The sequence below is a fragment of the Mirounga angustirostris genome, unplaced genomic scaffold (assembly GCF_029215605.1).
Source record: "Mirounga angustirostris isolate CCGP_5_RB_7025 unplaced genomic scaffold, mMirAng1.0.hap1 SCAF_6, whole genome shotgun sequence".
Taxonomy (NCBI): Eukaryota; Metazoa; Chordata; class Mammalia; order Carnivora; family Phocidae; genus Mirounga; species Mirounga angustirostris.
The window spans coordinates 47,784,516-47,807,960 of record NW_026991714.1 but is presented as its reverse complement, the minus strand read 5'-3'; the positions used below and the strand labels follow the sequence as shown (position 1 = coordinate 47,807,960).

General features: G+C 43.6%; 1 protein-coding gene across 3 annotated transcripts in view; it reads left to right on the top strand.

The window, feature by feature from the left end:
* The first annotated feature begins 4,125 nt into the window (after nt 1-4,125).
* SOAT1 (sterol O-acyltransferase 1) overlaps nt 4,126-23,445 on the top strand; it is a 77,483-nt gene continuing 58,163 nt past the window's right edge. Inside the window, exons 1-2 of one of the 3 annotated variants that reach the window (XR_008506289.2) lie at nt 4,126-4,318; nt 17,617-17,742. Coding sequence is in view for 2 of the 3 variants with exons in the window: in XM_045877359.3 (XP_045733315.1) it covers nt 17,625-17,742 (118 nt within the window). In the remaining variant the exon portion in view is untranslated. Of the gene's footprint in view, nt 4,319-16,347; nt 16,595-17,616; nt 17,743-23,445 lie in introns of those variants that run through there. The other 2 variants (XM_045877359.3, XM_064594250.1) reach the window with 2 other exon arrangements.

Genomic DNA, 23,445 nt, shown 5'->3' with positions numbered 1-23,445 from the left:
CATTTCCCTTGAGTTCAGTCTCCTAAATAGTGTCTCTTCCCTACGGAAGATCCTGCACTGGCTCCCCACTGTCTGTGGGAGTCTAAGTCAAATTGTCCCAGTATGGTTTTTTTTTTTAAGATTTTTATTTATTTAAGAGAGAGAGAACATGAGAAGGGGAAGGGTCAGAGGGAGAAGCAGACTCCCTGCCGAGCAGGGAGCCTGATGCGGGACTCGATCCCGGGTCTCCAGGATCATGACCTGAGCCGAAGGCAGTCGCTTAACCAACTGAGCCACCCAGGCGCCCCAGATTGTCCCAGTATGACCTACAAACTTCTTAAGCCCTAACACCAACTTTATCACCTGCCGCTTCTCATTCAACAACACTCAAACTGCCTTCCTTTTTCCTAGATGGTTCTGGCTCCCTCTTGTCTGTTGGCCTTTGACTTTGTTTTTTCCTTTGGTTGGGATGTCCCTCTTCCCTTGCCTGCCAACTAAACTTCTCCCCCTACTGGTTTTGAAAGCTGGAGTTGGCCCTCCATTCAGCCTTCCCTTTCCTAGAGCTGCAGGCTGTGATAATCATTCCAACTGCTCCCACTGTATCCAGAAGATAGCAACATCAACAATAATGACAAATCTCGGGGTAGAAAGTGTAAAATAACTGTTAATATTTATTGAGCACTTCTATATGCCAGTATCTGTGCTTGGAGCTTCTTGGGTATTAACATCTCATTTAATCCTCACAATGGCCCTGTTAGGTAGGCCTTTTTATTACTTCTTTTTATTATAACACTTGGCCTGTTGTCCTTTTTTTATTTATTCATTTGAGAGAGAGCACGGGTCAGGGGAGGGATGGGGTGGGGTGGGGTGGGGAGAGGGACAAGCCGACCCTGTGCTGAGTGTAGAGCCCAATGTGGGGCTGGATCCCAGGACCCCGAGACCATGACCTGAGCTGAAACCAAGAGCCATTGGCTTTAACTGACTAAGCCACTCAGGTGCCTCAACACTTGTCCCATTGTTTTGAAATTGCTTAGTTACTATTTATCTCCCTAATAGATAGTTGTTCTCATTCATCTTTATATCCTTAGCAACTAGAACAAGTTCTGTACACATGTTATTTGGAATATGAAAGCAACATTCACATTTAACCAAGCTTTAGTATCAAGGATTGAGTGATGCGAGAATATCAGGCCAGTGGTGGAAGAGGATTGGAGTTTGGGCATAGGCTTTCAGGGTCCTCCCAATCAAATGAAATGGTCTTCCCCCTTGAACTAAATGGCATTGCCATCTTTCTACTTGCTTAAGAAAACAACCTGGGAGTCACCTTGTTTACTGTATTTCTTTATACCTGCACTTCAGGAAAATACCTTGAAATTTTTCCACTTCTATTTCCATAGCAACTACCCTAATCCAGATCACCATCATCTATCCCATGGATTTGTGCAATAGCTTCCTGTCATTCTCTGGCTTTTCCCTGTTCCACTTCTGCCCCCTTCCAAGTCATTCTCTACAAGATAGGTTGATTTAAAAAACAAGATGGGGGAGGGGTGCCCAGGTGGTTTAGTAGTTTGAGCGTCTGACTCTTGGTTTTGGCTCAGGTTATGATCTCAGGGTTGTGAGACTGAGCCCCAAGTCGGGTTCCATGCTCAGAGGGGAGTCTGCTTGAGATTCTTTCCCTTTCCCTCTGCCCCTCCCCTGCTCGTGCTCTCTATCTCTCTCTCCCTCTCTCTAAAATAAACAAATAAATCTTAAAACAAAACAAAACAAAACAACAAGATGGGGCACCTGGATGGCTCAGTCAGTTAAGCATCTGACTCTTGATTTTGGCTCAGGTCATGATCTCTGGGTCATGAAATTAAGCCCCATGTTGGGCTCTTCGCTGGGCATGGAGCCTGCTTAAGATTCTCTCTCTCCCTCTCCCTCTGCCCTGCCACCCCCTCCACACACGTGTGCTCTCTCTAAAAGAAATAAATAAAAATTAAAAAACAAGATAAAGCTTAACAATAAAAAGTCCAAACAGCATGGTTATGCTCCTACTTCACTCTCTAACTTCAGTCTCATACCATCCACAACTGTTCTTCAGGCCTCCTGGCCTATTCCTCACATAAGCAAAACTACATCAGCATCCCAACCTTCATACCCATTGTCCTCTGTCTAGAATTCTCTACTTCCCCATGGTTGGCATCCCCATAGCTGGCTCCTTCATCTCCTTTTTTTTCTTTTTAAGATTTTATTTATTTATTTTTAAAATATTTTATTTATTTGACAGAATAAGAGAGAGAGAGAGAACAAACAGGGGGAGTGGCAGGCAGAGGGAGAGGGAGAAGCAGGCTCCCTGCTGAGCAGCTAGCTGGTGGGGCTCGATCCCAGGATCCTGGCATGACCTGAGCTGAAGGCAGAAGCTTAATCGACTGAGCTGCCCAGGTGCCCTGCTCCTTCACCTTCCTTAAGTCTTAGCTCAGATCATTTCCTCAAGAAGTCCTTCCCTGACTACTCTGTTTTGTTCTCTTCACTACCTGCAATTATCTTATTTACTTGTCCTACTATTTATCTTCTCCACTGGAAACATACACTTCTAAGTACAGGGACTTCTGTGTTATTCACTGTTGTATTCCTAGCATCAAGAACAGAACACAGTATTTTTACTCTTTTTATCTCTAGAGAACAAACTGATGGTTATCAGAGGGGTGGTGGGTGGGGGGATGGGTGAAATAGGTGAAGGGGATTAAGAGTACACTTATTATGATGAGCAATGTATAAAATTGTTGAATCACTATATTGTACACCTGAAACTAATATAACACTGTATGTTAACTATGCTGGAATTAAAAAAAAGGCATTTTTAAAAAATAAATAAATGAGGGGCGCCTGGGTGGCTCAGTTGGTTAAGCAGCTGCCTTCGGCTCAGGTCATGATCCCTGGGTCCTGGGATCGAGCCCCACGTCTGGCTCCCTGCTCAGTGGAGAGCTTGCCTCTCTGCCTACTTGTACTTTCTCTCCCTGTGTCAAATAAATAAATAAAATCTTTAAAAAAATAAAAAATAAATAAATGAAATAAAGGAAACGACAACAGTTATAGGCGTATATATGAAGTGGCCAGCAGTCCCATCAGGTATGAATCCCTCTGTTCCTACTGATCTTTAACTGGTGGGAGGGAAGAGGTGAAGCACAGAGGCCACGGGATCCACCAGCTCCTTTTGCCATCTAGTTGGCAGGCAGGAGTCACAATGGTACATGAGGCAAACTGTAAAGTCCGCCAATGATTGCCAGTTCTGAATCTGACTGACTGTTGAGGCCAGTTCCGCTTTGGGGTGAACAGTGCTGCAAGGGTAACTTGTACAAATCCTCTTTGTTTAAAGGTGCACAGAGTAGTCAGTTCAAGCAAAGGTGATCCATTTGTTCAGGGTAGCTTGACAGGGTCGTGGGTGGCCCTCTCAGCTTGTTTGGAGTAGGGTCGCAGTCATTAGGCAGGCTAGGTTAGCTCGCATTGGTTTGCAGGCTCTGAGAGTGACCCTTCAGTCTCTGCTGCTCTCATCATTCCCTTTTCACCTACATCTTTGCCTTCGCAAAATCGGATCAACTGTTGCAACTAGTCTATGTCCTAAATCTCTTTGCATCATTATTTTTCCTTTGATAACGAAGTCTCCTTTTTAATTCCTTAATTGCCCCATCATTTCACTGGTTCCTTACCTAGTTCGCCTGTGCTGAAGGACACAGCCAAGTATAGTTTACAAAGTACTAAAGCAACCCATGATGAACGCTGCTGGCTAGGGCTTCAATTTTGTTCCTAGAGGGTCAGTTCCAACTTCAAAGATCCACGGTTCTAGAGGCGGCTTCTGAGAGTCTCTGTAAGAGGCTCCAGACTCGCCGGTCCGGAGCTATCACGCCGGGTGCCGTTTCGGACTTGTAGGAAGTTATCTCAGGCTCCTCTCTGCCGCACCTTGGATCGCTGGCGCAAAACGGTGTCACTAGCCTCTCGCGCGTAGCTCCCGGCTCTGGGCACCGGGGCCAGGCAGGCGTCAGGTCCTGGGTTCCCGCGAGCCCGGGACGGGGCGGGCGGCCATGGGCGGTGGGCGGAGCCTGGTGGCGACAGGGGCCGCCAATGAAATCCCGAGCCGGCGTTGGCCGTGCGCGTGACGCTGCGTAGCGGGCTGCGAGGCTGGGGGCGGAGAGGCCGGGGAGCGGGGAGCTTTACCTTCGCTGGCTGCGGGGCAGGCTGCGCTGCTGGCTTTGGGCACCTGGAGAGCTCCCCGCCGCCCACCTTTTTACCAGCCGCGCCGTGGGGGCTACCCGGCTTTGCCTTTCTTGACTAGGTCCGCGCTGTCGGGCTCCGGCCCCAGGTAATGCTCATGCTCCCGGATCCGCTCACTTCCCGCCTGGGTCCACCCGCCTCAGCCGGAGAGGAAGGGGAAAGAAGTGGCGGCTGCATCTCCGGCCCGGCGGGCCTGGCCTTGCCCTGGGCCAAAGGGCGGAGGAGGCGGCCGGGAGCCGCGGGAGGGGGGGGGGGGCCTCCGCGAGTCCTGGGGAGTTTGGGGGATGGGGAGGGCGGGAAAGTTACCGTGGGGCGCCCGCATGGCTGGCAGCCCTTTAAACCTTGGAGGTTTGTTACGTGCCCCCCAGATCCTGTGGCATCTCTCAAGCTGGTAGTAAAGAAAGTTATGAATCAGAAGACATTTTATTCTTTAAAAAGCGAAACCAAAAATGGGCTCAGGAAGTCTGGAATTGATTAGGAAAAAAGTGTGTGAAGGGATAGATGGCACCTCAAGATATAGAAAGCTGTCTGGGCACCAAAGCCTTTAATCAGGCTCATTATTTTATTTTTAAATATTTTTTTTTTTTTTAAAGATTTTATTTATTTATTTGAGACAGAGAGAATGAGAGACAGAGAGCATGAGAGGGAGGAGGGTCAGAGGGAGAAGCAGACTCCCCGCCGAGCAGGGAGCCCGATGCGGGACTCGATCCCGGGACTCCAGGATCATGACCTGAGCCGAAGGCAGTTGCTTAACCAACTGAGCCACCCAGGCGCCCCTTTATTTTTAAATATTAAAGTGTAATTTTCTGTCACTGTTAAATGTTAATAGCCATTCAGTTTCTCTGATACGTGTATTTGGAAGTTATTTGTAATCGAGAAACAACTGTAAACGCTATTTTTCGTATTTATATGTAGATGAAGTTCACAGGTCACTTTCTAAGTCACTGCCATCGTTTAAACTACTCTTTTTTTTCAGAGTATCTTCCTTTGACATAGAATTCAACTTGAAGCGGTTTTTTGTCCCCCTTTATGTGGGTAATCTCCATGAATGACTTGTTAGGGAAGTTTGTGTGTTGTCTAGGCATGAGAATGGCTTTTGGGAGGAGCCCTGATATATTCAAGAGTAATCATTTAAAAATGCACGTGTCTCAAAGCCTCACATGCTTAGAACTCTCAAAACATTTCACATTCTCCTCGAATAAAGACCAAAATACTGCTGCCCCTCTTCTCCATTTCATTTTGGGCCACTTTCCTCCTGGCTCTCTAGGCTCAAGCCACATTGGTTTTACTTTTGTTCTAAGAAAGCCTCTTTACTATCTCATGGTCTTTAGGTGTTTCCTCCACCTGTAATGCACCATTCTCTCCTTTACCCAAATCCAACACATTCCTCAAATATCACTGTAGGAAATCCAACCTGTCTCTGTGAAGCCCTCCTAGTACTTGGTTTTCCTTAGCAGCAGTGTAATGTCACTTAGATGCTTTAATTGTTTCTTCTGCTAGCATGTACATTTCATGAAGGCTGGGCTAGTGCATCTTATTTATGTCTTAATTACCAGAGTCTGGCCTAGCACCTGGCACAATGAAAGAATGAATGAGTTGGAGAACAGAGGAAGGAACTTGTTTGAATGGAAAATGTTAACTAGGAAAGAGTGCTTGTTCCTTTTGGGAAGGAAGTGGAAAAAAGTTTTTAACAAAAGCGAGTTAATGACATCTTTTTTTTTTTTTTTGAAATTTATCGCATAGGGTAAATAATTATATTGACCATACAGATGTGAATGAAATTTTGGGTTCTTTAGTTTAGCTAATTGACTTAATGACTTAATGATATAATGATATATAAGTGTAGGGTTGTACTTGGTTAAGTCTTTGCTTGGAAGGGAAGGGGAGAAACTTTATCTTTTGAATTGTAAATTCATCTGCAATTTTTCTCTTTTCCTTCACTGAAGGTGAGAGTGACATAGCAAAGTTGGTCACTGAGAATAAGTTGGTTACTCTATTTGTTTTATAGATTTATAGGTTCTTTTGAAAGCTTTTTTTTTTAAGCTTTTTTTAATTTGTCAGAGAGAGAGAGAGAGAGAGCACAAAGCAGGGGGAGTGGCAGGCAGAGGGAGAAGCAGGCTCCCCGCTGAGCAAGGAGCCCGATGTGGAACTCGATCCTAGGACCCTGCTGAGCAGGGAGCCTGCTGCGGGACTTGATCCTGGGACTTCAGGATGGTGACCTGAGCCGAAGGCAGTTGCTTAACCAACTGAGCCACCCAGGTGCCCCTGAAAGCTTTTTTAGTAGGTACACTGTGGGTAGGCTAAAGTTGACATTCTTTCCAACACGGTTCATTTGTTCTCAAGTCAATTTTGTGTTGCTTTCTTTTTTTTATTTAGGGATGCGTGGGTGGCTCAGTTGGTTAAACGCATCTGCCTTCGCCTCGGGTCATGATCCCGGGGTCCTGGGATCGAGTTCCACCTCGGGCTCCTTGCTCAGCGGGGAGCCTGCTTCTCCCTCTGCCTGCCACTCCCCCTGCTTGTGCACTCTCGCTCTCTCTGTCAAATAAATAAAATCTTAAAAAAAATAAAGATTTTATTTATTTGAAAGAGCGAGAGAGGCAGAGAGGGAAAAGCAGGCTCCCCGCTGAGCAGGGAGCCCGATGCTGGGCTCGATCCCAGGACCCCAGGATCATGACCGGAGCTGAAGGCAGACGCTTACTGGACCAAGCCACCCAGGTGCCCCTTGTGTTGCTTTCTTAAGGCAAATTAGATACTATCACACCGAACATTACAAAACCAATGCACAGATTGGAATCTTAAATAATTTTCCAGTCTGTATGTTGTATTTTAAAATAGGTCTCTGGTCAGCTTTATGTCACCTTGAGTGTAAATGTTTCCATTGCCACTTACTGGCTGTGTGACTTTGAACAGGTTTTATAGTGTTTCCGAATCTTTTGCATCTTTTAAAATGCAAATGTTAGATGAGGTATGTGGAGCACCTGCCCTGCTGCCCAGCACTGTAAATGTTATGGCTTAGTAAACATTAGTTCCTGCTTCCTTTATTGCTGGACCCTTTTGAGAGACTAGTCTTATGATCACTGTTTTTACTTCCTCAACTCATTTTGCAACCTAATCCAGTATATTTCTTTGTCCTTCCTGAAACAAATTGTACAAGCAAAGTAAATTGTAACTATTAATGTCCCCAAATTGTGAAATATTCTAGGTCTCACCCTCCTTTATTTTCTTCTTTTTTTTTTGTCTTTCTTGAATTTTCCATGATATTGATCAGATAACTTCTTGAATTTTTTTTTTTAAATTTTTTATTTATTTGCAAGAGAGAGAATGAGAGACAGAGAGCATGAGAGGGAGGAGGGTCAGAGGGAGAAGCAGACTCCCTGCTGAGCAGGGAGCTCGATGCGGGACTCGATCCCGGGATTCCAGGATCATGACCTGAGCCGAAAGCAGTCGCTTAACCAACCGAGCCACCCAGGCGCCCCTTTTTTTTTTTTTTAAAGATTTTATTTATTTATTTGAGAGAGAGAATGAGAGAGATCACATGAGAGGGGGGAGGGTCAGAGGGAGAAGCAGACTCCCTGCCGAGCAGGGAGCCCGATGCGGGACTCAATCCAGGGACTCCAGGATCATGACCTGAGCCGAAGGCAGTCGCTTAACCAACTGAGCCACCCAGGCACCCACTTCTTGAATCTTTTAACTAGATTTCTAACATTGCTTGCTCCCAGTTCTCCTCCAATCTCTCCTAAGCCTTGCTTTTTCACTGTTCTTTAAGTGTCTTGTAAAATTACTTAACCTGTAATATGGGATAATAGTATCTACTGCATAGATTGTTGTGAGGATTGAATGGAGCCATAGTAAGTACTAGGGAAATGTTAGCTTTATTACTTCCTAAGTTATTTCTTGATATATGGTCTCTCCCTGGGAGATTTCCTTCCTGTGCCTTGGCTGTAGCTGCTGCCACTGATGAATCCAGTTCTTTGTCTCTAGTCCAGACTTGTACGTTCACCTGCCTGCTTTTTCATCATCACTTGGCTGACCCACAGGCACATCATACTGATCTTATTTACACCTTTTTCCACCTGTAGTTACTTAGCTTAATGGCACACCCATAACCTTAGTCAGCTGAGTTAGAAAACCCTGGATCTATATTTCCAGATGCCTTCTGGATATAGCCACCTGAATATCCTAGATGCCTCAGCTAACGCTTGTAAATTTATCTCCCTTATCTCTAATTTGTGAAATCATTTGTTCATTTAATAATCACATGCCGATTGGGCCTAATTTCAGGCCCTTATCTTTTTTGTGTGTGTGCTAATTGTCCTTGCCAATCTCTCATCCTCCACATTGTTGCCTCAATTATCTTACTAAAAGACAAATATCAAGTCACCCTCTTGTTTATTTTTTCTAAATTTTTTAAAAGATTTTTTTTTTTTTTAAGTAATCTCAGCACCCAACGTGGAGCTTGAACTCATAACCTGAGATCAAGAGTCGCATACTGCACTGACTGAGCCTGCCAGGCGCCCCCAGCCTCTTGTTTAAAAACCTCTGTAGCTCCTTGTTTGTGTGTTAAATTGCAAACTCCTTTTAATCAGTCCCTGAGGGTCCTTGACCTTTTGTTCATGCCCTTCCATGTACCCTGTTCTCCAACCTTCTCTTCCTTTAAGATTTAACCTAGATTTTACTTTTTTTTTTTTTTTTTTAAAGATTTTATTTATTTGAGAGAGACAGCGAGAGCAGGAACACAAGCAGGGGGAGTGGGAGAGGGAGAGGGAGAAGCAGGCTCCCTGCCGAGCAGGGAGCCCGATGTGGGGCTCGATCCCAGAACCCTGGGATTATGACCTGAGCTGAAGGCAGCCGCTTAATGACTGAACCACCCAGGCGCCCCTAGATTTTACTTTCTTCAGGAAACCTTTCTTTTCTTTTTTTTTATCTAAGATTTTATTTATTTATTTGACAGAGAGAGACACAGTGAGAGAGGGAACACAAGCAGGGGAAGTGGGAGAGGGAGAAGCAGACTCCCCACAGAGCAGGGAGCCTGATGTGGGGCTCGATCCCAGGGCCCTGGGATCATGACCTGAGCCGAAGGCAGATGCTTAACAACTGAGCCACCCAGGCGCCCCAGGAAACCTTTCTTAATTGCCCCTAAGTTCTGTTGGGCGCCAGGCCTGTATTTCTTTAATACCCTGTACATCTCAGTTACTGTTCTGTAATATTGCTAGGTGTTGTAATTATGTTTTTATGTCTTTTGCCCACTAGATTTTCACTCTTTGAGGGCACAGGCTGTTATGTAGTCATTTTTGCATCCCAGGGCTTGGTACTGTAGTAGACCTCAATAAAATATTTGAAATAGTGAATCCATCACCAAGGTCTGAACTTAGGTTTTTCATAGAGTGCTCTCCTTCCCATCTTGTTTTGATATCTAGAAACTTCTGTTTCTTCTTTGAACTCTGACTCTAATATCACCTCCTCCATGAGGACCTGTTTGACTTCCCTAAATGGTATGTTATACCTTCTTTGGATACAGGGTGTGTATATCTGTATGTGTGTGCTCATGCACGTGCGTGTGCATGTGAACAGTGTAATGGGGTAGACCTCTGTATTACTGCAACACATTTATCTAATATCATAGTAGAAAGAGATGCTTATTAATCTACATGAATTTTCAGATACTTGGCATATACCTTTTAAGTGTCAGAACTTAAAGAATTTTTTCATTGCAAATTAAAAAGTTTTTTCCTGCCTTCTAAGTTTAAACTAGCATAACCTTTTTAAGGTGCCAAGGTCATTAGAGCATGAACTTTTAAGGTCTAATTTGATACAGTGATGTTTTATGGGCCTTATAGGAAACATAACCCTTTTGGTCCTTCACTAAAAGACCTGCTCTTGCTCTCTCTTTTTAATGTTGATTCCTACTTTTAAAGTTTTCTTTCTTCTGATGCCAGGGTGGCTCGGTTGTTTAAGTGGCTGCCTTTGGCTTAGGTCTTGATCCCAGGGTCTTGGGGTTGAGTCCCTCATTGGGCTCCCTGCTCAGCGGGGAGCCTACCTCTCCTGCCCCTCCCCCTGCTTGTGCTCTCTCTCTCTCTCTCTCTCTCTGACAAATAAATAAAATCTTAAAAAAATATATAAAGTTTTCTTTCTTTACTGTCATCTAGAGTTATGCCTCTGGCAGTCACTGCCTTTTTCTGTTTGAAGATGCCAGACAGGATTACCTCCCTCATAGGGTTATTGTTAGTATTAAAGGAGGGAATGTACACAAATGTACACAAAGGTCTTATCAGAGAGTATAGCAAATAGTAAGTACCCACTAAAGGGAACTCACAATTCTTAATGTTTTTCTAATTATTTGAATCATTTCAGGAGAATAATCTCTCAAGTTTTAGAGATTTTCTAGTGGAGTAAAGAGCCTGGCATTTGTCAGAAAATGGTTTTTCAGAGTCTCTTAGGCAACCTAAGTTTAGAATTGGGTCCTGAAAGCAGATGCTAATGAGAAGTCTGAAGCTCTAGAACAGAGCATTTTTATGTGTGTGTATATAGATAATTTAAATCCCAAGCTGGGTAAATGTCCTCATAAACTGTTTTATATTTATCTTTTAGTGTTAATAGGTGAAGATAGAAATAAAAGTGAACATCATTTCAACTCTCATGTTCTTCACGGACGCGTGAAGGACCATTGTTTCATTCCCTTAACATATGTGAAAATGCTTGGTAATACTTTATCCACTTAATAAAGGTGTATTAAGTGCAGGGTGTTCCAGGCATGGTTCTAGATACTTGGAGAAAATAATGAACAAGACAAAATTCTACTTTTCTTGGGGGATTCTAGTCTTGTGGGGTTGATAATAAATGCTATAAGGTGCTGGGCAGTAAGTGCTCTGAAGAAAAATAAAGCAAAGTAAGGGATAAGAGGGTAAGAGGGTGCAAGAGTGTTTAGTCAAGGTAGAGAGGGGAGTCCCTGAGGAGGGGATGTTTGAGCAGAGAACTTGGATGAAGTGAAGGAGAGAGCCTTGACAGTATCTGGGGGGAGATACTCTAGACAGAGGAAATGGCAAAGACCTGTGAGTAGGAATGAGCTTGGCTTGTCCAAGAAACAGCAGAAGGCCAAAGTAATTAGAGCAGAGCAAGTGAGAGAGTTGTGGGAAGTGGAGGGTGCTGGGGGAGGGGCACGGAGGTGAGTGGCGGATCATGGAAGAGTTACTAGACAATGGTGAGGACTTAAAATCCACTGTTTGGAGGGTTTTGATCAGGGGGATGATTTGCTCTGACTTATCTTAGAAGGATTAGTCTGGGTGCTATGTTAAAAAATAGAGCAGAAGGGAGAAAATGAAGACGGACCAGTTAGGAGGCTACTACAGTGAGAGAGGACTGTGCTTAGACTCTGGTGAATGTGGTGGATGTGGTGAGAAGACCTCACAGTTGGGGATTTAGTTTGAAGGCAGAGTAAGATGGATTTGCTTTTGGATTGGATAAAGGGAAGTCAAGAATTAAGGATGACTCCTAGGTTTTTTTTCAAATCTGGGCAGAGTGACTGCTAGTCCCATGATCTGAGATGGGGAAGACTGCGAGAATGGAATTGGAGGAAACATCAGTGGTTCAGTTGCTGGGAATCAGAATTATGGACATGGTGCAGTTGTTGGTTAACAGTAAGTTCTAGGGGAAGGTATGACTGGAACATAAGGACAGCTTTTTGGAGACAGAAAGTCAAGGATCTGGGAGGCCCCAGGGTATTGGATGGATCTTTGTACATGGATGTTGAAGTTAGAGAAGTGTAGAAAAATTAGTGGTGGTGGGGGGGAAGTGAGTGAGGTTCAGATGTACCCTCATAATCTTATGATTCACATGATCTGAGGATTTGATCAAAATTGAGGTGAGCTATTTTTTTAAAGATTTATTTACTCCAGAGAGAGAGAGAGAGAGAGAGAGAGAGATAGCAAGCGTGAGAGCATGGGGTGGAAGGGCAGAGGGAGAGAGAGAGAGAACCCCAAGTAGATTCTGCACTGAGCAAGGAGCCTGCCGTAGGGTTCGATTTCACGACCCTGAGATCATGACCTAAGCTGAAACCAAGAGGCAGACGCCTAACCAAGTGTGCCACTCAGGTGCCCTGAGGTGAACCATTTTAAGTAATTTGTCCTTCCTAACATCTGTATATATGACAATAATAAAATTTGTTAATATTTTCTTGGAAGCCGCATGGTGTTTGAGCTGCATTTGAGAAAGTATATAAATACGGCCCTTTATTTGTCCTCATCTAGTACATCATAAAAGCAAACACAGTAGAATTTGAGGGATGATATGGTTTGTTTGACTGCCATTTATCATACAGGAGATAGATATGTAGGTATCAGATTACTTGGTTAATTTTGCAAACTTGGTTATTAGTAACGATGGCACTTTAGTGTATATTGTCTTCTTTTGTTGTAGCTCGGTGCAGTAGTATTTATCTTCATGTTCTAGATGAGGAAACTGACGCAGAGAGGTTGGAGGATTTACCGAGGACACAGCGATATGACGGAGCAGGGGTGTAAACTACCTCTTAGTGTTGGGATACCAAATCCTGTGCCTTCGAAATTCTCACTCCCTGCAAAGTAGAGGATATTGAGGCCAAAGAAGTTAGTATTCACTTCTAAAATAAGTAGATTTAAACTATGGCAGTGTAATTGTGCAGGCTCAGTACCTGTGTTTTAGCTTTTGAAAGAAGGCTTTCTTCTCTAGACTGGGTTGTTGGCTCCTAGTCTCATCACCAAGAACTCTCTTAATGTTTTCATTCTATAGGGTATTCAGGCTTAAATTTTTTTTTTTTTTGCCTGTTAAACAGCATTTATTTGTCAAACTTGTTTTATTAAGTATTTTTTTTTAGAGAACGAGAGCACGAGCAGAGGGAGGAGCAGAGGGAGAGGGAGAAGCAGACTCCCCGCAGAGCAGGGAGCCTGATGCGGGACTCGATCCCAGGACTCTGGGATCATGACCTGAGCCAAAGGCAGACGCTTAACTGACTGAGCCACCCAGGTGTCCCTTTTATTAAGTATTTTTTTTTCACCTTTTTTAAAGTAGGCTCCACAACTAGCGTGAAGCCTACGACGGGGCCTGAATCATGACCCTGAGATCAAGACCTAAGCTGAGGCCAAGGGTCGGATGTTCAACTGACTGAGCCACCCAGGCGCCCCATTAATTAGTGCTTTTAATCGACATGTAATCAGCATGATATAGTATCAGCCAAAAGCAAAGTAACATTGTTTTAGTCAGCCTGTACAACTTGTTTTATGTGATAAAATATGTAATTATTTCAATTACTGAAATATTTGAAGTTTTTGCATACCCTTAGAAGTCTAGGGGACCCCTCCCCACCCCCGATGAAGAACAGTTGTCATAGGGGCGCCTGGGTGGCTCAGTTGGTTAAGCGGCTGCCTTCAGCTCAGGTCATGATCCTGGGGTCCTGGGTTCGAGCCCCACGTCGGGCTCCCTGCTCAGGGGAGAGCCTGCTTCTCCTCTCCCTCTGCCTGCCATTCTGCCTACTTGTGCGCGCTATCTCTCTGTCAAATAAATAAATAAAATCTTAAAAAAAACAAAACAAAACAGTTGTCATAGATCTTGATGAGTAGGATGTAGAAAGCTGTTCACAGTAAAGGTGATGCTTGTTATCATCCTCCCAGCATATGTTTTCCTCGTGATTCTCTGTGAGGAGCACTGTATCCTGTTAGAATAACTGGTCGTATTAACTGATAGCTCTGTACTACTGCATGCCTGTCATGCTCCAGATACTCCCCCACTGGATTTGAGGGTTTCAAAGAGAAAATGCCATTTCGTCCCGGTCTTGGAGAAGCTTATGCTTAGTGTTAAGAGGCAGATAGTGTCGCTGAGTGTAGTGGGACCGCAGAGGAGGGGGTGACGTGAGAGATGGTGGTCAGAGAAACCTCAGCATGGGAGGTCATTCGAGGTCATCTGCTGATTACAGGCTAGGCTGTGGAATCCCTGGGTTTGGTGTTGGATCTCAGTTCTGCTGTTGGAGAATTATATGATTCGGGCAAGTGAAATTCCCTCTGAACTGTATTTCTCTCACCTGTAAAATGAGGCTAATACCTGCCACCTACGGTTGTAAAGATTGACAACGTAAGGACTTGGCAGTGCAGTATCTGGTAGGTACGTAATAGCTGCTCATTAAATCAAAGCTGTGTTGTTACTGGTGTTCCTACTGCTGCAGCTGTGACCCTTACTTTGCTGGGCGGGTTGGGTTAGCTAGATAAAGGGCACAGGGGAAACGGCGTTCTAGAGATGGGAAAGCCTATAGGGAGAGACATGGTGACCAAAGACCGTATTTGGGGAATAAAATAACATATCTGCCTTACAGATTATATTGAGATTAAAATACACGTGAAGCACATAAACATGCAAAAGTATAGTCCCCGTCATGTCCCTTTTCAGATGCAAAAAAAAAAAGTACAGTCATTTTTTAATTCCTCATTACCCCCTGTATAATTCCTTCCTTTTTGAAACATCTTGGTTCTTTTTTTTTAAAGATTTTATTTATTTGTCAGAGAGAATGAGCGGGGGGAGCGGCAGGCAGAGGGAGAAGCAGGCTCCCCGCTGAGCAGGGAGCCCTAGGCGGGACTCGATCCCAGGACCCTGTGATCATGACCTGAGCCAAAGGCAGACACTTAACCGACTGAACCACCCCAGGCCTCCCGGAACATCTTGGTTCTTTTGTGCATCTTTGTATCTCTATTGTTTTCTTCCCTGATTTCTTCTCTACTTCTTGATGTCTTACTTTGAGTGCATCCCCCAGAGTTTAGTTGTCTGTTGTCACTTCTCTTTTCTCTTGGAGAGGTTAGATGCTCTTCTGGCTTCTTCTGCCACTGTTAACAAAGCACTTTTAACTTCATCAGTTGCCCTGACCTCTTTCCTAGGTTCCTCTGAATTGGATCTTACTGGTCTCCTAAAATTTCAACCTGATCCATAATTCTGTTTCATTTGTTTGATTTCTGAAAAAATTAGAAGGGAAATGATCTAGATTAGTCAGATGTTTACATTGCTAAGGAGGGATACTTAAGAAAACAAACTCACCATGTACTACATTTCATACTGGAAAGGACATTTTAAAAGTTTAGAAAGACCATAATATTAGAATTTAAGAATATGTAGCTTTAAAAATTATGTATGAGGACTTCATTATTTTTCTTTTTGCCTCAGACTAATGAAAACATAGTCATACACTGCTTTGGAGTCAACCTTGTACTGTGTTGATATTGATCTGCCTAAAATTTGACTGTGATCCTATTTTTCAGTGCTTAGAATGGCTCACCACTGCCTAGCTGAAAAAAAATCCTCCTTTCTTAGACCTTTATAGTTTAACTCTGGCTCTCCTTTCTAGTCTTTTCCCCTTTCCCATTTCTCTGTTACCAACTTAAAAAAAATTCAGAGAGTTAATGGTGTTTGTGGTTTGGATCTGAGCCAGGTCCAAATCTGGCCCTGTGTGGTCTTGGGCGAGTTACTGCCAGGAGAAGAACAGCCCTTGGCATCCCGGAGCTGTGCTGGTTCCGTCAGCTGGCCTTGATGTTGTGAGCTAGCCTGGCACTTAACGTCTGGGTCTTCCTGGTGTTCCTGGGTTGAACATAAACAATTTCATTGAATATCAGCATCAGACAAGGCTACTCTGTGACCAAAATGGATCAAGACAAAAATAAGAACATGCCATAATCATGTCTTGACCTAGACAAAACATGAACATTGTCCAAGTCACAAAATAGCCAACATCCTTTTCTCCAGGCTATAATGTGAATGATTATTGCTGTTCTACTGGTTACAGCTTTAGCCTCCCTAAAGAGATTTGTTGATATACCCAGGCATAGAATTGTTCCCACTTTCTGACAGTACCCAACTAGAGTGAACCCCTTCTTCTTTGAACTCTTCCAAAAAATCACCTAGCCAATTCCCAAAACCTAAGTAAGTCATTTTTGATATTCTGAGATTCCCCATAGTTTCCCTTGGTGCGTGTTCTTAATAAATTCAACTTGTTCAACTATAGGTATGTTCCTGGTGTGTGGGCAGAGGGCATTGACAGTACAGTTTGAGCCTTTTTTTAATATATGAACTGCGATTAATAACATCTTTTTTTGCAGAGTTATGAAGATTAGATGAGAAAATGTAAAGCACCCAGTGGAGTCCTCTAACTTTGAGCTACTCAACAAAAGCTTGTTTCTTGTCCTCTACTAAAGTAGTCTGATTAGTCATGGTCCCCCAAAGGGCTTGGAAGGACCTTGTTTTAACCCTGTCTCATCCGTGGAGTGCTCTGCTCTCATCCTTCAGGACTCAGTTCAAATACCTTCTTTTCTATGAAACCTTGCATCTCTTCATGAGCTCTTTTATCTCTGAACTTCAGGTATTGTTTTTACCATTGACTTGACTGTTAATTCTACCCTACTTTGTAGCATCTTTGTACTTACCTTCTATTATCTAATTATTTCTTTTTAAAGATTTATTTATTTATTGGAGAGGGGAGAAAGAGAGAGAGACTCAAGCAGACTTCCTGTTGAGCATGGAGCCCTATTTGGTGCTCAGTCTCAAGACTCTGAGATCATGACCTGAGCCGAAACCAAGAGTTGGATGCTCAAACAACTGTGTCCCCCAGATGCCCCCTGTTATTTAATTCTGAATTTTTCATATACTTACGCCTTGTTCAACTAAATTGTTCTTTTAGGATGGGGGCTTTGTTTAAATAAGGACCTTTGAAACCAATTGTTTTATAAGGACTAATTTCTTTGAATTTGTTATAGTATATTGTACTCAGAAAATGCTTAAACATGATTAAAGTAAAACAAAAGGAACAGGATATGTCGTTTTTCACCTCCCCTAAATATGGTGATATTGTGACATTTGCCTAAGTCAGATACTTCACATGAAGGGGCGCAAAATATGCCACCCAAAAATGTACTTTGGCATATTGATTATTTTGAATCAAGGTTACTTAAGAACATCCAGTGCAGGGAGGACCCTCTCAGCCTCCTTTGTCTTCCTGAAAACAGGAAGTAAGTCTGCCATGTGAAACATACCCTCCCTGTACCAGGAGGATAGAAGACATCCCTATCACCAGACAGAAGGAATTTAGGACTGAGAAGGCTGGGTTTAACAAACCTTGTTACTTCTTCAGTGATTTACTACCCCAACTCCAAATCCCTTTGTCTTAGCAATTCTTCAGATGTTTATTGTTTCTTTGTCTGAAAAGATACAGCGTTGCCTGCTTTGGTCCCGTATTTTTATGGGCTCCCCTACATATGAAATTAAATGTGTTTTTCTCCAGGTAATCCGTCTTACATCAGTATGAGTATCAGACCAGCCCAGTATGAAGGGAAGAAAGGAAAAGTTTTCCTCTCCCACAAGAGCTTTTTATATCTTCCTTCCTAGATAACACGATGGTGGGTGAAGAGAAGACATCGCTAAGAAAACGGCTGTCAAAGTCCAGGGAAAATTCGGAGGAAAAGCAAGACCAGAGAAGCCCTTCAAAGGAGTCCCTAGAGACACCTAGTAATGGTGAGGCTTTTAATTTTTTTTTTTTCAGCTATTTAAGTTTTATTAACCTTACTCAGTAAATATGTAGGATGTGGAGTAATTTTTTAGTGAAGATTGCAGAGGACACTGTGGAGGACATGCTTCACTACTGTGGACTCAGGGACCTTGCTGGCAGGGGATGACTTCTTATCTGCTGCCTTGATAACTCCAGGGACCGCCGTTTGTGTCATGTCCTGCACAGCAAAATGGCCTAGACGTGGTACTCAGAGAAGGTCTCCACACACTCATGGCCTTGCTGGGGGCCGTCTGCACAGGGGCCTCAGGGCTTTGGGTTGTCCTCCAGCCTCGTGGCCGAGTGCTGGTCAGTGTTTTCCCTCCGTTCAGGGGATGTGAGCCGTGTGGCAGTCCAGCACTGGGCCGTAGCCAGCGTGGGTCTGCCTGGGGTGGTTGAGGACCATCACCTGTGCCAGAGCCCGGCCAGCCTCCGCAGTCGTTCCTGCTGTCTCCGGCCACTTCTCGGACACATGCTTCATGTCGGAGCCCACATTGTCAACCAGGCGGGGCCTCCGACAGGTGTCGTGGGGCATCTCCACAGACTCGAGCTCAGGTGACATTGGTGGGGATGAAGGTGACCACCATCCCAGGTGCAGAGGCAGCCTCAGGGGCTTGTCGACTGGGTGGGAAGGTAGAGTCCAGAGACTTCCAGCAGAGTCACCCTGGTGACGTTTCATTTGTCCTCTTGACCTTCCAGCCAGGGCACATTGTTGCTGTGCCAGCCTGAGATGGGCACAAAGGCCACGGCGGCCAGGTTGTAGCCGATCTTCTTCAGGCAGTTGCTCACTTCTTAGTGATCTGGAAGTGCATGGCGCTGAGGTAGGCTCGGCAACATCGCTCTCGTTGACGGCCGCCATGAGCTGCAAGCTGCTTCAGGCGCAGCGTGTAGGCCCCAGTGTGTGTTCGCAGGTGTGCCTTTCTTGGAGATGCCAGCTTTGAACTTGAGCATGCTGCCGCCATGATGAGCACAGCACAGTTGGCCTCGGATGTCCAGGGGTCACATTCTTGATGAAGTCCCCGGGGCCTGGGGCATTGATGATGGTGATGGCATGGTGGCTAGTCTGACTTCCATAGGGAGATGGGAGTGGTGATGCCACACTGTCCCTCCACCTTCAGCTTGTCCCGCACCTGGGCATATTTGAAGGAGCCCTTGCTCATCACTCCTGCCTCCTCCTTCAACGTCTCAGTGGTTCTTTCATCAGTGCTCCCCAGCTTGTAGATGAGCTAGATACCTGGCGGGGGTGGACTTGCCAGAGTCCACGTGGCTAAGGACGACGATATTGATAGGGTCTTTGCCCATGCGATAGGTTCATTAGTCAGTGCTCTAAAGAAAAAGCAGCAAACTTGATTCAGAGATCAGTAAGAGCTACAGCAGCTGTGAGAGACTTGTAATTTTTTTTTTTTAAAGATGTTATTTATTTATTTGACAGAGAGAGACACAGTGAGAGAGGGAACACAAGCAGGGGGAGTGGGAGAGGGAGAAGCAGGGAGCCCGATGGGGGGCTCGATCCCAGGACCCTAGGATCATGACCTGAGCCGAAGGCAGACGCTTAATGACTGACAGACCCAGGCGCCCTGAGACTTGTAATATTTTTGAGGTGAGTTAATGCAATAACAAATGCAGTGTTTTAGAGAAGGGACTGCCATCTCTTTAGCTCTCTTTATTATAAGTGCGTATGCTGGTAGTGTGAAGGTACAGAGGTAAAAAATAAATTGATAAGGAGAATAGAAAGGAACATTGTGATTTAAGTGCCGGTCACAGCCTCATTATGCTGGTGACACTGGTGTGTAAATTGCTGCACATGTCAGAGGTGAGCTTTATTGATGCAAGTGGAATTTGCAGTGTCTACTTCAGGATTTATGTTACGTAGAGTTTCCTGTATCTGGTAACAAAGAAATGAGAAAATAAGCCCTTTCTTGTTAATGAATTCAGTGAACATTATGTACTGTGTTTTATTTTTTATTTATTTATTTATTTTTAAAAGATTTTATTTATTTGACAGAGAGAGAGACAGCGAGAGCAGGAACACAAGCAGGGGGAGTGGGAGAGGGAGAAGCAGGCTTCCCGCCGAGCAGGGAGCCCGATGTGGGGCTCGATCCCAGGACCCTGGGATCATGACCTGAGCTGAAGGCAGACGCTTAACGACTGAGCCACCCAGGCGCCCTGTACTGTGTTTTAGACACTATCCATTTATTTATTCCTTCAGCCACCTAACCTATGAATAATTATTGGTGCCCTGCTAGGCACTGGGGCTACCACAGTTATCAGTACGTGTGTGTTTGCCCTCATGGAGTTCCATGTTAAGTGAATGAGAATCCCTCCCCCAAATAACATAATTAGATTATTACAAATAAGTGCTACTAATTACTCCTGGTGGATGTAATAAGCATAGTGAGACTAATTAGCAGGGTACCTAACTTAGTTCAGTACAGGGCTATAAATCTTGGGGGAGGGAGAGATTAGGGAGTTTTATTAGTTCTATCCAAATTTGCTTAACACACAAATACAAAGAGTACGACACAGTGCTTGATGTTAAGGTCAAGGCTTAATGCTTAAGATTGATAGACCTGGGGCGCCTGGGTGGCTCAGTCGGTTAAGCGACTGCCTTTGGCTCAGGTCATGATCCCAGGGTCCTGGGATCAAGTCCCACATTGGGCTCCCTGCTCTGCGGGGAGCCTGCTTCTCCCTCTCCCCCTCACCCTGCTGGTGTTCCCTCTCTCGCTGTGTCTCTCTCTGTCAAATAAATAAATAAAATCTTTAAAAAAAAAAAAAAAGATTGATAGACCTGTAAACACAACTCCAGCTGATGTCATCTGTTGCATCAGCCTATTTATTTTTGCAATGACATTTGTATAGGTTTGATTTCAAGAAGTATTTGAAATTTGAGCCTTGTTTGGTTAACAAATAGGGACGGAACTTTCTGAGACAGGTTGTCTTTGGCATCGTGAGACTTCTTTCATAGAGAAACGTTCTTTTGCTTTTCCTATTTAAATCTAATTGTAAATACAGCAGCTATATATAGCAATATAAATGTTGCTTATTTTTGCATGATGAAGTTTATCGATTGTTAGGTTCTTCATTAGCTATTTATGAAGTATTTATTTTGTGTATTGTTTTAATGTGATATAAAATGTGAAAATTTTTTTTTGAAGATTTTATTTATTTATTTGAGAGAGCGAGAATGAGAGAGAGTACATGAGAAGGGGGAGGGTTAGAGGGAGAAGCAGGCTCCTCGCCAAGCAGGGAGCCCGATGTGGGACTTGATCCTGGGACTCCAGGATCATGACCTGAGCCGAAGGCAGTTGCTTAACCAACTGAGCCACGAGCCACCCAGGCGCCCTAAAATGTGAAATTTGTACACAAAGGTGAGTCAGCATTGAGTAGAAACCTTCTCCTTCTATGATCCTGGGATGGGGTGATAATCCATGTTGTCAGTCTTGGAGACAGAAAAATCCCTTTTTATTGAAACTTCCTGTCGCCAGATACGATTTTTCTCTTTATGTTACAATTTGTAAAAAGCTTTTAAATTACTCTAATTTCTGCATATTTTCAGTACTTCTTATTGTCTTAGTTAATTTAAGTTTTAAACATTCCATGTTCTAATGCAGATATTAAAAATTGAATTGTTTAGCTTAAATCAAGAAGTATTACCTCCTTGGTTGTAATGCTGATCAGAAAATAGAATGTGTTTCTCCACTTGATTTAACATTTGTTCACTTTGGGGAAGAAGCGGATGGGTAAAATGTGGCCTTTGCGAGTAAGCCAGGCCAATCAGTGTGGCCCACCAACCAGGACTCGGGTCATCTGCACCACTGGGAACTTGTTAGAAATGCCTCACCTCACCTTTACTGAATAAGGTTTTATTTTAATAAGATTTCCAGGTGATATGTAGGTTCAGGTCTGAGGGGCAGTTCTTAGAGGGGCAGTTCTCAATTGGTGTGTGCATTGGAGTCCTCCAGAAGAGTGGAACCAATAGGATATATATAGATACATAGAAAGATTTATTATAAGGTATTCTATCAAGTGGAGGCTGAGAAGTCCCACAATCTTCCGTCTACAGGCGGGAGTCCCAGGGAATCCAGTGTGTAGTACCAGTCCAAATCCAAAGTCTTCAGAGGCCTGACAACCAGGGGCCAATGGCGTAGTCTTACTCTGAGGCCTGAGAACCAGGGAAGGAGAAGACAGATGCCCCAGTTTAATCCGGTGCACAAATTTGCCCTTCCTCTGCCTTTTGTTCTACTCAGGCCCTCCAGCACTGGGGAGGGGGGTCTTTCTTACTCAGCCTGATTCAAATGCTTATCTCTTCTGGAAACACCCTCACACCTAGAAATAATCAGCTGTCTGGGCATTCCTTAGCCCAGTCAAGTTGACACATAAAATTAACTTGTAGAATGAAAAGAAATCATTCAACAAAAACAGCTTATTAGACCCCATTATAGATCTACTCAATCAGAATCTCAAAGGAAGGGTCCCAGGAATGTTAGGTTTGAAAGTTTGCTGGATAATACTGACTGGTGTCGCCACTTGAGACCCACTGTTACCAAGAATTCACACCTAACTGTCTTGTAATACATCGTTTTGACATTGCTCTAAAGATTTATTTATTACCCTCAACTTGGCGTAAATTCTTGAATTCTTTTTTTTATTATTATGTTAATCACCATACATTACATCATTAGTTTTTGATGTAGTGCTCCATGATTCACTGTTTGCGTATAACATCGTATAACATCCAGTGCTCCATGCAGACCGTGCCCTCCTTAATACCCATCACCAGGCTAACCCATCCCCCCACCGCCCTCCCCTCTAGAACCGTCAGTTTGTTTCTCAGAGTCCATAGTCTCTCATGGTTCATCTCCCCTCTTGAATTCTTACTCTGCAGTTCAGAATCTAGTAAGCTATGGAAGTGATGACTTTTATGCCCTAATTTGCTCAGTTTAGTCTCACAGGTTACCTGTGTCCAGCCTAATTCTTTATATAGTGCCCCCTTGCATTTTCAGAGGTGAACCAGTTTGATAAAGTGTCACCCAACTTTTGGGTTATTGAATTAATACTGACCATTACTGTGACTTTATAGTATTCACATTTTCACAAAAGGCAGATACAAATAGTATCCAGGGCCTGTTAGGTGAAATTACGATTAATTAGCTTTCTTGTATTTTGTGGCATTTGTTTGAAATACCAGTTCTGAAGATAACAACTTTCTGTCTAAATGAAAAAATGTTAACATTACCTGATTTTAAAAGTAATACATCATCTAAAAAAAGTTGTTATTGTGCCATCATGTACCTGCAGTTAAAGTGTTCAGTTCAAAAATACAGAAAAGGATAAATAAGAAAGCAGAAGTGACTCAAAATTCTGTCATGGAAAAATGAGTATGTGTTATCAAAAACTAATGATGTAACGTATGGTGATTAACATAACAATAAAAAATATTAAAAAATGAGTATATGTTGTCCAGACATTTCATTCCCATAAATTATTAATGTCTCACATAAATAGAATAGTTTTATAAGTTGTTTAGTAACTGGGATTCCAAGTACCCCATGATAGACCTCTTTCCATTAGTAGATGAGTGGCTACAAAGTATTTTATATGTGTCATGTTTACTTGTTTCCCTGATGAATATTTTTTTCTGCTATAAACAAATGGTAATGAACATTTTTACA